This window comes from Lygodium microphyllum, chromosome 1, assembly GCF_053477565.2.
Source record: "Lygodium microphyllum isolate KBCC chromosome 1, Lygodium_microphyllum_v1.1.10, whole genome shotgun sequence".
NCBI classification, from domain to species: domain Eukaryota; kingdom Viridiplantae; phylum Streptophyta; class Polypodiopsida; order Schizaeales; family Lygodiaceae; genus Lygodium; species Lygodium microphyllum.
Window position 1 is genome coordinate 44305326 of NC_141135.1, and position 12618 is coordinate 44317943.

At 42.4% G+C, this 12618-nt stretch overlaps 1 protein-coding gene across 1 annotated transcript; it reads right to left on the reverse strand.

Annotated features, from left to right (window-relative positions):
- Positions 1-5269: 5269 nt before the first annotated feature.
- On the reverse strand, positions 5270-6739 carry LOC148041053 (uncharacterized). The gene has a single exon (XM_087670200.1). It carries the CDS (start codon positions 6713-6715, stop codon positions 5270-5272), a length of 1446 nt encoding a protein of 481 aa, XP_087526326.1. The 5' UTR covers positions 6716-6739.
- Positions 6740-12618: the final 5879 nt, after the last annotated feature.

The following is a 12618-nucleotide window of genomic DNA, read 5'->3' on the forward strand; positions in this document are numbered from 1 at the left end:
CTCACATTGCGTGTTAAAGTATGTTTCTAAGCAAATTTTTTCCATTTTAGTACACACCTAAGAATATGACAACACTTGTAAAACCTATCAATAGGGGGTGGTGAGAAGGGGAAAATGAAATTAAATGTGTTGGTTTTCTAATATTTTTCATATACATATATGTTAGTTTTTTTAGTATAAGGAAGATAGTAGCACAAATTTTCTTGGTGTTATCTTCTACATCGTCGTAATATGTATAGTGAAAAGCATGAAAATATATGATTGTTTTTCCTTTATTTGTGCACTTTAGAGTATTTCACCTTGCATGGAAAGAGCATAAAAGCATGGTATCGAAATAAATTTATTGGATGTATAGCAATTGTTTAGAAAATCTGTTGACCCACATGGAGTAAAAGAGGATCCCTAGTTATAGGTTAGTGCATTTATTCTTGGGGGAAAGATCATTTGAGGTTATGAAAGTCTCCTGGAACGATAAATATCAAGAAAGAAGTACGTTAGGATGTTTTGTATGTTTTGGATAGCATATATTGGGACCAATCCTTGAGGTGTACAAGAGCCATAGGGACCATAACAATAGGCTATGGGTACCCTTTATGTATGTGATTTGAGGTGACATAGTCATCTATGTGTGGGAAACTCCTTTGCTTGGAGTCAAGAGGGGTAATCAGTTAGACTACAATTCAAAATTGTATTTACAAACATAGCAGTTAGAAGAGTTATTTATAGTATCCAAATACTCCTAGCCTGTGAGGCCATGTGGGGTTGTTTGGCATTTTTAGGAGCCTAAGTAGAGTTGTTAGAGCCAATGCCGGATCCATTTTAAGTCCCGACAATCATATTAGGCTCTAGCGCCATAAAACATGTAATGATAGGCACAACGAGAAAGGCAAGGGAAAAGTATATGAAAACGCAAAGTCCATTCAGATTGTACGTAAGTCCAATGTAAAGATAGAGAAGATTAATACGTTGAAGTATAGTTTTGATTATTATATTCTTGCAACTTTATCTCTTGATGCTACTCAATTGATTGATGCACCATCTACTTACTCCTAGTGTTGGCTTCTTGATTTGATGGCTTTTTTCATGTTACCTTGCATCACCATTGGTTTCACAACTACCCTACTCATACGAGTTTTGTTAGACCAGGGGATGATATTGCATTGGACATCATTGGTACAGGTGATGTACTAGTGCTTCATTTGTGCTTTATGATGTAAGCAATGCCTTAGCTTTGACCAAAAGCCTTATTTTAACCAAGCACTTGGATGATGCTAGGTATCATTCCTTTGGTGATTCTTCATGGAAGATTACTTGCGGTTGGTTGGTTTTTGCCCCAAGGTTGATAGCCTCTATCCTTTGCTTGTTTCTTGGTCTATTGACCATGTATTAGTTTTGTGACCAATCTTTCGCATTAATCCTTATGGTGTCGTTGTCTTGGGCATATGTCTTTGAAAGGAATGAAAGTCTTAACTCACTTGTAGTATCTCTTGTCCTTGGATTACTCTTGTTTTGATTCATATGAATATTGTATTTATAGCTAGACTCATAATTCGCATAATAAGTCTGGTTCTAAATGTGTGGGTGAGCCTGTAGTGCTTGTGTACTCAGATATTTGTGGCCCCATGCCCTATTACTCCTTGGGCAGTGTGATTTTTTTATGTTTATAGATGATTTTTCGCATAAGGTTTGAGCATATCCCATTAAGTAGAAATTAGATATATTTCCTGCATTTTAGCATTTTCTTGCCATGGTTGAAAACTAATCTGGATGTAGGCTGAAATGCCTATGGTCTAATAATGGGGATGAATATGTATCTAAGACTTTTGAGTACCTATGTGATGAGACGGGTATTAAGTGTTGGTTGATTACCCCATATATTCCACCCCAAAATGGTATTGCATAGTGCATAAACTAGACTATTCAAGAAAGAGTCCGTAGTATGCTTAGTCAAGGAGGATTACCACAATACTTTTGGGTTGAGATAGTTACTACTACTATGCATCTCATTAATAGATCCCCATGCATTGCTCTTGTTGGTAGAGTTGTAGAGGAGGTATGGTCTAGAAAACCTCCCTCATATGCACACTTGCAAGTCTTTGGCTATGAAGCTTTCTGCCATATTTCCAAAGACAAGCATAATAAGTTGGATTCAAAGTCTGTCAAATGCATCTTTTTTGGATATGGAGATGCAGGTGAGATGGGATATCATCTTTGGGATTCTTAGGCTCGAAAGGTTATATATAGCCATGATATTATCTTCCATGGGATAAGATGCATATGAGACTAGAGTAGGCGATTGAGGTACATAGGGTGATCTTTCAGGAGCAGCCTCTAGTTACCATACAGCTAGCCCCAGTGAGACGTTGCCATAGTTGATGATGTAGTGGCACAAGATCCACTTCAGTTCCTTGTCAAGCTTCATCAAATTGTATTCTATGCATCACACATAGAATTCACAACCTTGGATTCGAGTGGTGACCTAGCCATCTCAAGTTTTGCCAAGTGTTAGAAGCCTATAAAAATGCAAGTGGTCAAAGCATCCATGCCACAAAAACATCGCTCAAGTTGGTTGTGCTCTCTAGCAACATATTATTATTATCATGCAATGGGGAGTAGCTTTCAAGGCTGTTAAATCAGATATGCTATGATAGCTAATAATTTAAATATTATCACGCATCTCATATGTTTGCCTCCTCCTTAAACAAATAATCATGTGACAATTGTTTTCAAAATTGTGCACATCAAATGTCATTGAAGCAATTAAACAATCTCAAAAGTCATGTGATCTCTCTTATAAATGTGATGGCTAGTATCAAGCCAAATCAAAATGTAGTGCCATAATTCATAAATGACAATGATGTTATGCTTGTGGGCATGAAACCTAAGCTCTCACTAACATTTATTGTTAGAGCAGTGTAGTATATCCCTTATTATACTACCATTTATTTTTAAAGTAGTGAAGTGTGCCCCTTTTCATCAAAGATTAACTAGCTTCTCCCCTTTATGTTAAGTAAGGTATGAGACTCATTGAGACTTGGAATTTGCATGTGCAAACGCTTCAAGCCAATGACTATGCATTAGAATGCGATGTAGATCATGAGCTTGATGAAGAGGAAGGCGCAATTAGTTGGTTTGAACTCACACGCCCAAAATACTCAAACCACTAGACTAGGACCTTGTTGGCATCTTTTACATGGCCTCTACACTCCTTAGTAAGTTGTTAAGTATAGTTACTCAATTTAATAGAATGCGCCTAGAGAAGTTACACTCCTTTGAGTCTATTTTAAGGTTGAGCATTGCAAAGAGAAGCATTTCATTCCATGTTTGCAACTAAGCCTACAACATACTCTTCCTAGCACGAAACATGTACCAACATTGTCCTAAGTGAGAGCTAATAAACAAAGATAGGTGATTTCTTCCTAACAATGGAAGTGCTATACAATCCATTTGGGTCCATCTTAGAAAATGGAAGCTCCAAGGAAAAGTGATCCATGCAAAAGATGTTACAAGTGATAATAATGTGGAGCATTGACTCAACTTGCACAGGTTACTGATATCTAGAATCCCTTCAAACATCCACATTCTACAAAAAGAGCTTTTATATTTACAATGGTGTGGTGACTATGGAATCTTGCTCTCTTTGTAACATATATCTAGGAAAAATACCATCAGCCTAGCTTGATGCAAAGCTTGGGAAACTTGAAACAATGTATAGTCCGATGGTCTTAATATTATCTTTATATGGTAATTGATAGCCACACTGACCTTGTCACACAACTGTAATAGTACTATGATGGCTCACACTAAGGTGTTAGAGGTTTTAGCAATGTGGAGGAGATCTACCATGGGTGTTCACAAAAGTGGTGGAAGCGCATGAAAATAAAATTCTAGTTCTTTAAAAGCAACCAATCACAAAAGTTTATGCACACTTTTGTTGAGTAAAATTTTGCCACATGTAAAGTAGAACATCTTCCTCTGGCCAATATTTTTTTTCAGGGATGTGAGGTGGGTAGAGGTGGTGGTAGGCTTGAAAGAAAAGCACAATTTTTCTTTCAAATAATATGAGCACACATTGGATGATATCCCTTCTATTTTTCCTTCCGTTGTTGAGTGTGAACCAATCTATGTCCATCATTTCAATGTAGCAAAAAGGTTCCTAGATGTTGATAGGACAATACATTGAAAACTAGATGATTGCTTCTATGTGGAAGGAATTCCAAATTCATGGAAGCTAGTATGACTATGGTTTGCTATGGATCAAGGATGCACCCATCTACAGTTGTGCTAGTGTGTTAGTCATTTGGGTTTGTGGACTTTGTTATTACCATTAACAAAAGATTTCTACCACCATGCCACCCAAATGCACACATCACCATTGCTCCACATGCCAAAAAAAAATGGCACATTTTGTCAAATTTCATTCTAAACCTCCTCAAAGAAAAATCATGCTTTTCTTTCCCATAGTTGAATTCCTTCATAACTGAGCCCAACTCTAGTTTCTAAAAAAGAAAGGTTGAAATTACATTCCTAAATAGTTCAATGTGCAAACAATGGCACTATATGAAAAAACATGTCTTCAATTCATCTTGTATGCACATGGTGCTACCATTTATTGCACCTACTACACAACAAAGTGGGAAAACCCACTTCAAAAACATTAAAGGAAGACTTGAATTATTGCAAGGAACCTCAATTTGACAAATTATAGGTCTCCAACATATATTTAGAGTGAATTGCTAAACACCCAAACATTGAGAACTTGTTTATGAAGTGTTATCACTACCCACAACAGTTCCATTGGAGTGTTGCTTAATTATGTATATGATATCCTTGCCATTTAGAGTGTTGCTTAATATAGCATCTTTTTCATTCCACAATATCTCTCTTTCTTTTGCTCTTTCTCTTAAATAAATGTGAGACTTTGAGAAGTATATTGTTTATAGTGTATTATGTTTCTCTTTATCTTTTTTTAAAAGACCTTGTATATGAAGAAAGTAGTTTGATTATTTACTTTGAGAAATGAGTTTTGAATATATTTATTAATTGCAAAGTTGCAAATGTATCATTTTGGCAATATTTAGCATAGTTTGATTGGCCCTTGTATCTCATTTACATGACCTTTATAGCTTTGCTTACACGTGTGAAAAAAATTATTTTAAGATGTGGGTGAATAATTTAAAATACAAACTACTTCAGTGTTGCAATAATGTACATTGCATACAACTTGAAACAAATCCTCTAATTAGTGATGTAACATCGAACTCAAACATCATACAAGAGTGTTGCTAGGCTTGAAGGAGATTGTCCATGGAAGGACTTTGTAATGGTCTAGGTCCGCATCATGGAAGAGATTAGATAGAATCTTGGTGCAACTAGGAGCTAATTTCCACGTCTTTTGGAGAGCATTATAACTGACCATCTGTTGCTCTCCCTCATCGGCAACTATTAGAACTTGAGGATTGTTGTGGCTAGAGGGTGTGACCACACATGCAACCTTATGCCCATTGGTTCCCTTTTTGTGTGTAAGTTGGGCCCAAAGGTCTTGAGGCATTCTCTCAACAAGTTCCCAATGCATGCCTTGGGGAAGGTCTCTGCTTCCATATACTTCTTGGAGTTCTTCATGAGGTTGCTCCTTGGTTTGGTGCAACTCCCATACCTCAACTGAGAGGGTGACATCCATGGTAACATTATGGAGTTCTGGTGGTGGTATAGGGTATCGACGTGGATGTGTGGGGGGTGGAGATGTGTTTGTTTCTTGCTGGGAGGCGACTCCACAGATGAGTTGTAGGCCAGTAGGGGTGGGCCACATGCTGGCAAAGGTGGTCTTAAAGGGGAGTCCGGGGATGCGGTAAAAGTAGCCTTTATCGATGCGGCATGTGGACAGGTGCGTGTGGAGCCCGGTTTCCTCTTGGTGGTCTAGGGTGGGCATCCAATAGAGGAAGGAACCATGGGCGGCCCACAGAGCTTTGGAATTGACGAAGCCCATGACTTTGTGGGCGTTCCCATGGAGCTCGCCGGCGGCACTAAGGTTGGCGCTGACGTGGCTGATGACGTGCCAGGCGTCGGGGGCGGCGGGGTCGAAGGCCTCGAAGGAGAAGAGGCGGTTGTCAGTGCCGGGGCGGAGGTGGCGGGCGAGGGAGAGGATGCGGTAGCGGGCGGAGGGTGGGTCCCCGGCCATGATGGACAGCTTCTGGGGCGGCCAGCGGGTGGGCGGGAGAGCGCGCAGGGCCTTGGTGGCCGGGTTGTAGAGGAAGAGGCGGAGGGCGTCCGGCTGGGGGCGGAGGCCAAATAAGAGGAGGCCGCCCGCGGCGGCCGCCACCTCCAGAGTCCCCGTGTGAAGGTGCTGCAGCAGCGGGCTCGGAGCCAGAAACTCGTGAGAGAAGCGATCATGATGATGAGACCGGCGATCGTCGTCGTCGTCGAAGGCGAAGGAGCCCGCCAGCTGCCGGTCGTAGTCCAAGCTGTAGGTCACCCATGTTGACTTGTAGCTGTACCTGTAGGTCAGGTTGACCCTGCGCGCGAGGAGGCGGAAGAGGAAGACGCAGGTGGTGGATGTGGATGGCGGTAGGGGGTCGAGGAAGAGGAGGGAGAAGGGGAGGGAGCGCCAGTGCCTGCAGACGCAGCGCAGGCGGAAGAGGTCGCGCAGCGGCAGCAGCGAGAGCACCCTGCGCATCACATCCTCGGGTAGCTCCCGCTCGCCATCATTCGTCTCCATCGCTTCTGCTCTCCTTCCGTCCCTTGGCACCATCCATCATTTGTCCTTTTATCTAGTGAGCCTCCTCGCCTCCTTGGAAACTCAGCCCCACGGCCTGCAGGAAATGAGAAGAAATCTTGAGATTTTCCTTTTCCCTAACAAAGTGGCTACCCTTTCGTAAGCCACTTGTTTTTGCTAGCCCATGTTCACAACTCTTGTTCTACATGATTGTGCGATGTAGGAATTGAACTCAACACTCTTTGATTATCAAGAGAGTCTCATCATTATGCATTCAACGTAAAACCATGTGGCCTATATCCATTTGATCAACATTAGAGATTCTCTCTCTCTCTCTCTCTCTCTCTCTCTCTCTCTCCACAACAATAAAGGATGAAAGGTTTGAGCATCTAGGTATGTATATGGGTGATGCATGAGTTCAAACCTTGAATACATCTTGAGTCATCTTTCAAAGTTCAAGTCTTGTCAAAAAACCAAAGAGAGAGAGAGAGAGATACACAAATATAAAGCACACCAGTATTGCATTATAAGTTCATATATACACTATTGCAAAGAGCCAAGACAATCGAACAAACCCATTGAAGACGAAAAGTAGCCTTTGCCATGGTAGTAAAGTCTAATCTCTCAAAGAGGATTGGTTGAGTTCATTTGCACATTCACTCATTTCACCCTCTAATAAATGGGGTTCTTGTCTTCTTGTAATTTGTGCATAGATGTGAAAGCTGCATAAGGGAGATTCCCTATCATGAACTGTCCACCGTGCATAAAGAAAGAAGCCAATAAGATATCTTCATGTGGTGTAACAGTTTTTCCTTCTCACTATCCTAATCATGTGGGGCAATTTTGCAACCATTCTAACATAATGTATCTAAGATAGTGCCTCTAAAGTTTTTGCACTATCTTTATATTTATGTGATTGTCACACAATGGGATTATGAAAGAACTAGAAGACAAGCAAGGAACACACATTAACAATGTAACCTTGCAAGGTACTAAGCACTTCAAAAGGACAATATAGTTCTTTAAACTTGAGGTGTTATATACTTGTGGTGTTGAAACTTCAAGTTTAAAAGCAAAAACACGATTCATAATCTCAACTATGAAAGAAACAATCAATCTTATCATAATGTGTTACATGGCATATGGTTGGGTGAGCGCAACTCCAATTCTTGTAGGTAAACTTACAAACTTTGCCTCACATTGACATTAACTTGGTGTGAGATATAGTGCAAGTTCATCTTATTTACAAATCCCTAACATTTAAAGTAACCTATCATTGGTGTGCTTTAGTATGATATAAAGAGAGTGACATTGGCTCGGGTCTATCTCACTGGTATATAAATCCTACATATCACATGCATTCATGGCATGTTTTATATATCCCTATGTAACCTATTTTGCGATATTTTCTTGACCCTTCTGTGACTTTTACCATAATTTATAAATCCCTTACCGTAAGTTTATTTTTTTCATAAAATAATTTCACAAATCTGAAAGGTGAGAAGGATCAAAGCTTGCATGCGAGCTATGGCGGGAGAGCAAGAGCAAGAAAGAGAGAGAGACAAGAAATGGGAACTCCAACAGTCACAATGTGTGACCGGGCCTTTCTTTATTTACTAGTCACTAAAATGAATGTAAAGAATAAAGTGATGTGTCGGGCGCCCGCCACCTGCAGTGTGTAGTGGCGGGTACTGTCAGTGTAGTAATACACGGGGCGGGGCGGCAGAGGCGCCTTTACCCCAACAACCTCCCAAAGCCTCAGTGGCTGCAACATACTCGGCCTCAGTGGTAGACAAAGCCGTACACCTGAACCCTGGACATCCAAGAGACAGCACCTCCAGCATAGGTGAATACATAGCCAGAAGTGGACTTCCTACTATCTGCATGTCCTGCATAATCGGAGTCAATGTACCCCACGACCCCTGTATCCTGGCTGCCATAGCAAATACACATATCTGTTGTGCCCTTCAGGTACTCATGATACCCTTCACGGCATCCCAATGTTTCCTGCCAGGTGTAGCCATATAGCGTGCCACAACACCAACTGCAAAGGCAATATCTGGATGAGTGGCTATCATGGCATACATTAAACTGCCCACAGCTGAAGCATAAAGGATCTGGGCCATCTCGGCCCTCTGCTCATCTGTCTGCGGACAATTGGCCTGTCATACCTTCACATAAGAAGGCAATGGACAGCCAATAGGCTTTACATCCTGTATGCGGAAGCGCTCAAGGACTTTATGAATATACTCCCTCTGTGACAAGTAGAGGAGTCCCTGATGCCTGTCGCGTCTAATGCGCATACCAAGTATGTGAGAGGCCTGTCCCAAATCCTTCATCTCAAAGCTCTTCTTCAGCTGAGATTTAAGAGCATCTAGCTCATCATGAGCTTTCCCTGCTATCAGCATATCATCCACATAGAGTACCAAAATAAGCAATGAACCATCACGGGCTTTCTTCGTGTAAAGACACGGATCCATAGCACTCCTGTTGTAGCCCTGTAATTGCATAAAGGCATCAAACTTATGATACCATTCCCTAGGTGCTTGCTTCAAGCCATAAAGACTTTTCTTCAACTTGCACACTAGGTGCTCCCTGCCAGGTTTTGCAAAGCCCTTAGGCTGCTCTATATAGATCTCATCATGCAAGTCCCCATGTAAGAAAGCCGTCTTGACATCCATCTGATATAGATCTAAGTCAAGTTGAGCAACCAAAGCCAAGACCAATCGTAGGGTGGTCATCTTAACCACAGGAGAAAAGACCTCATCAAAGTCTACACCATGCTCCTGCTTAAAACCCTTTGCTACCAATCTAGCCTTGTATGCCGGCTTGGGGTGTCTAGGGGTACTTTTCAGCTTGTACACCCACTTGCATGGCAAAGCCTTCTTGCCCTTAGGCAAGGCAACCAAATCCCAAGTCTCATTCTTATGCAAGGAGTCGATCTCAGACTGCATAGCCCTCTCCCAAGAGTGAATGTCACCCCTGCGCATAGCCTCATCATAAGTGAAAGGCTCTCCTGCATCTGTAACCAAAGCATAATGCATAGAGGGCTGAAATCTATCATGTGGTCGTCTGTCTCTAGCAGACCGTCTCACTGCAGGCTCTACTACCTGCCCAGCTGCCTATCCAACACCCTGACCATGAGCATCTACTGCAGCTGTAGGCTGTCCAACTGGCTGTGCAAGAGCTCTAGGCTCCTCCTGAAAGATCACTCTGCATATCTCGACCACCTTCTCAGGCTGCATGTGCATCTTGTCTTCATGGAAGACTACATCATGGCTGCGTACTATTTTCCGCGCCTGCGGATCCCATAGGTGATAGCCCATCTCTCCTGAATCACCATTACCAAGAAAGATGCATTTAATGCTCTTTGGATCCAACTTACTCCTCTTGTCCATGGGCACATCGCAGAATGCCTCACATCCAAAGACATGGAGATGCGCATAAGAGGGTAGCTTACCAGCCCAAACTTCCTCTGCAACCTGGAAATCCAATCCACTAGAAGGCGATCGGTTTATGACATGCACTGCCGTACTAATTGCCTCAGCCCAAAAGCTCTGTGGTAGGCCTACATGGCTAAGCATAGAGCGGACACGCTCCTGAATAGTCATGTTCATACGCTCAGCCAAACCATTCTGGGGTGGGGTGTAAGGGGCGGTCAACTGACGCTTAATACCCCTGTCATCACAAAACTGCTCAAAAGCACGTGAGACATATTCTCCCCCATTGTCAGTCCTAAGGCATTTCAGCCTATACCCAGTCTGGTTCTCAACAAGAGCAAGCCAACGCTGAAAGACTGCCAAGACATCGGACTTTTGCTTTATGGGATAAGCCCACACTTTCCTAGAAAAATCATCAATGAAGGTAACAAAGTACTTCGCGCCACCCATAGACATACACGGCATGGGCCCACAAATATCTGAATGCACCAAAGCCAAGGGCTCACTCATGCATGGCCTACCCGATTTCTTATGCGTAGACCTATTCTGCTTACCATAAAGACAATGATCACACGAGTCAAAACATGCATAGTCCAAAGGCGGAAGATACTGCAAACCAAATAACATTTTCATTCCCTTCAAAGACATATGCCCCAAACGGGCATGCCAAAGTGATACATGTGGGATAGAACCCACTGCCAAAACATGGTCTACAGAAGACCTAGATACAACAAGAGGATAGAGGCTGCCAGCCTTGGCGCCTCTAGCAAGCACAAGTCTGCCTCTGGTAATCTTCCAAGCAGAATCCCCAAAATAGACATGAAACCTTGCATCATCCAACTGTCCTGTAGACATAAGACTGCACGTAAGCGCAGGTATATGACGTACATCCCTGAGCAAAAAGAAACTGCCAGTGGAAAACTACAACTGAATATCTCCACAGCCCACAATATCAAGAGACATGTCATCTCCAAGTCTAACTGATCCAGATACAGTACGGTAAGAGTGAAATCACTCACGGTAAGGCGTCACATGGAAGGACGCACCTGAATCCAATAACCAGCACTGTGCATACATACTAGGTATCTCAGTCAAGTGTGAGGTATCAAAAGAACTAGTTGCAAGTATGAACTCATCACCACCATCAGAATCCTCGGTTTGCGTGACATTAATTTCCTCAATCTTGACGCTGGACTTCACAGGTACTATGCTGCGATCAGAGGACTTCTCCTGCACTTTCTCTTTCCCCTTATCCTTGTGCTTCTCATTGCGCAACTCATGACACTGTGGTCTGATATGGCCCTTTTTCCCACAATGATGACAAGTGACATTAGCGTTGCGCCCACGCGACTTACTACGCGACTTTCCACGAGATTTAGACTAACCCTTCTGCGAGTCACGGCCACGGCCATGACCACGATCATTCCTGTCATTCCTGCCTCTAACTGTCAAAGCATGTGAAACACGAGAGGCATCCAAGTTTTTGCGATTAACCTCTTCCTGCAGAAGAGCACTCTCAACATCATTCAATTTCAGAGTATCACTAGAGGCACATAGGGCAGTGCGGAATACATCCCATGACTCATTCAGAGTCCCAAGCAAGAAAAGAGGAGTTACTTCCTCTCCAAAGGTGATATCCTGCGAAGTCAGGTTCTTCAGTATAGCATGGAACTGGCTCAAGTGAGCAGACATAGTCGCATTATCCTTCATGCGCAGATCCATAAGCTGCTTCAACCAGTACATCTGACTCGCCGGACTTTTCTTATCATAAAGATTCTTGATCTTATTCCATAGATCCCATGCACTCTGTGCTTCCTCAAATACATTATAATGTACCTATTCAGTGAGATACAATACAATCGTGGACTTGCATAGCTCATCAAGTTCAAGCCAGTCGTCATTGTTCATAGTTGCAGGCTACTGCCCGCTCAACCGAAGTGGCTTAATCTGAGATTTCTGCACCAAGACCTGTCAAATTTGACTCTTTCAATAAGAGTAGTTGGTATCCACTTTGTGATGTTAAATACGGCATTATCAGTCGAAGAGGACGCCATAATGCAGGCTGGAAATGCACAGACAGTCTAAAACTGCTTGCTGTTTTACTGCAGAAAATGCCCAAAATCCACTGAAATGAGCTCCAAATGGCGAGAAAAGTGTGCCAAAAGATGCTGCCCACTTAGTACTGGGTGTGGTACACCAAATCAAGATATTTCAGCATAAAAAATACTGCTCAGTCCACCAATAAATGCTTGCTGTAATAAATTTCAGAACTGCAATAATGAGAGCAAACTGTCCCAAAACTGGATCTAATGTCAACTAAACAATGCTAGGTCCAAAGCTGGCATAAAGAGGACAAAGCAAAGCCAAATGACAGTGAAAATACATGAGCATAACACCGAGAGATGTCAAATAGCATCTGCCAGTAAGAGGCACATCCCCAGACAATCTAGGCAAAATGTACCTGCA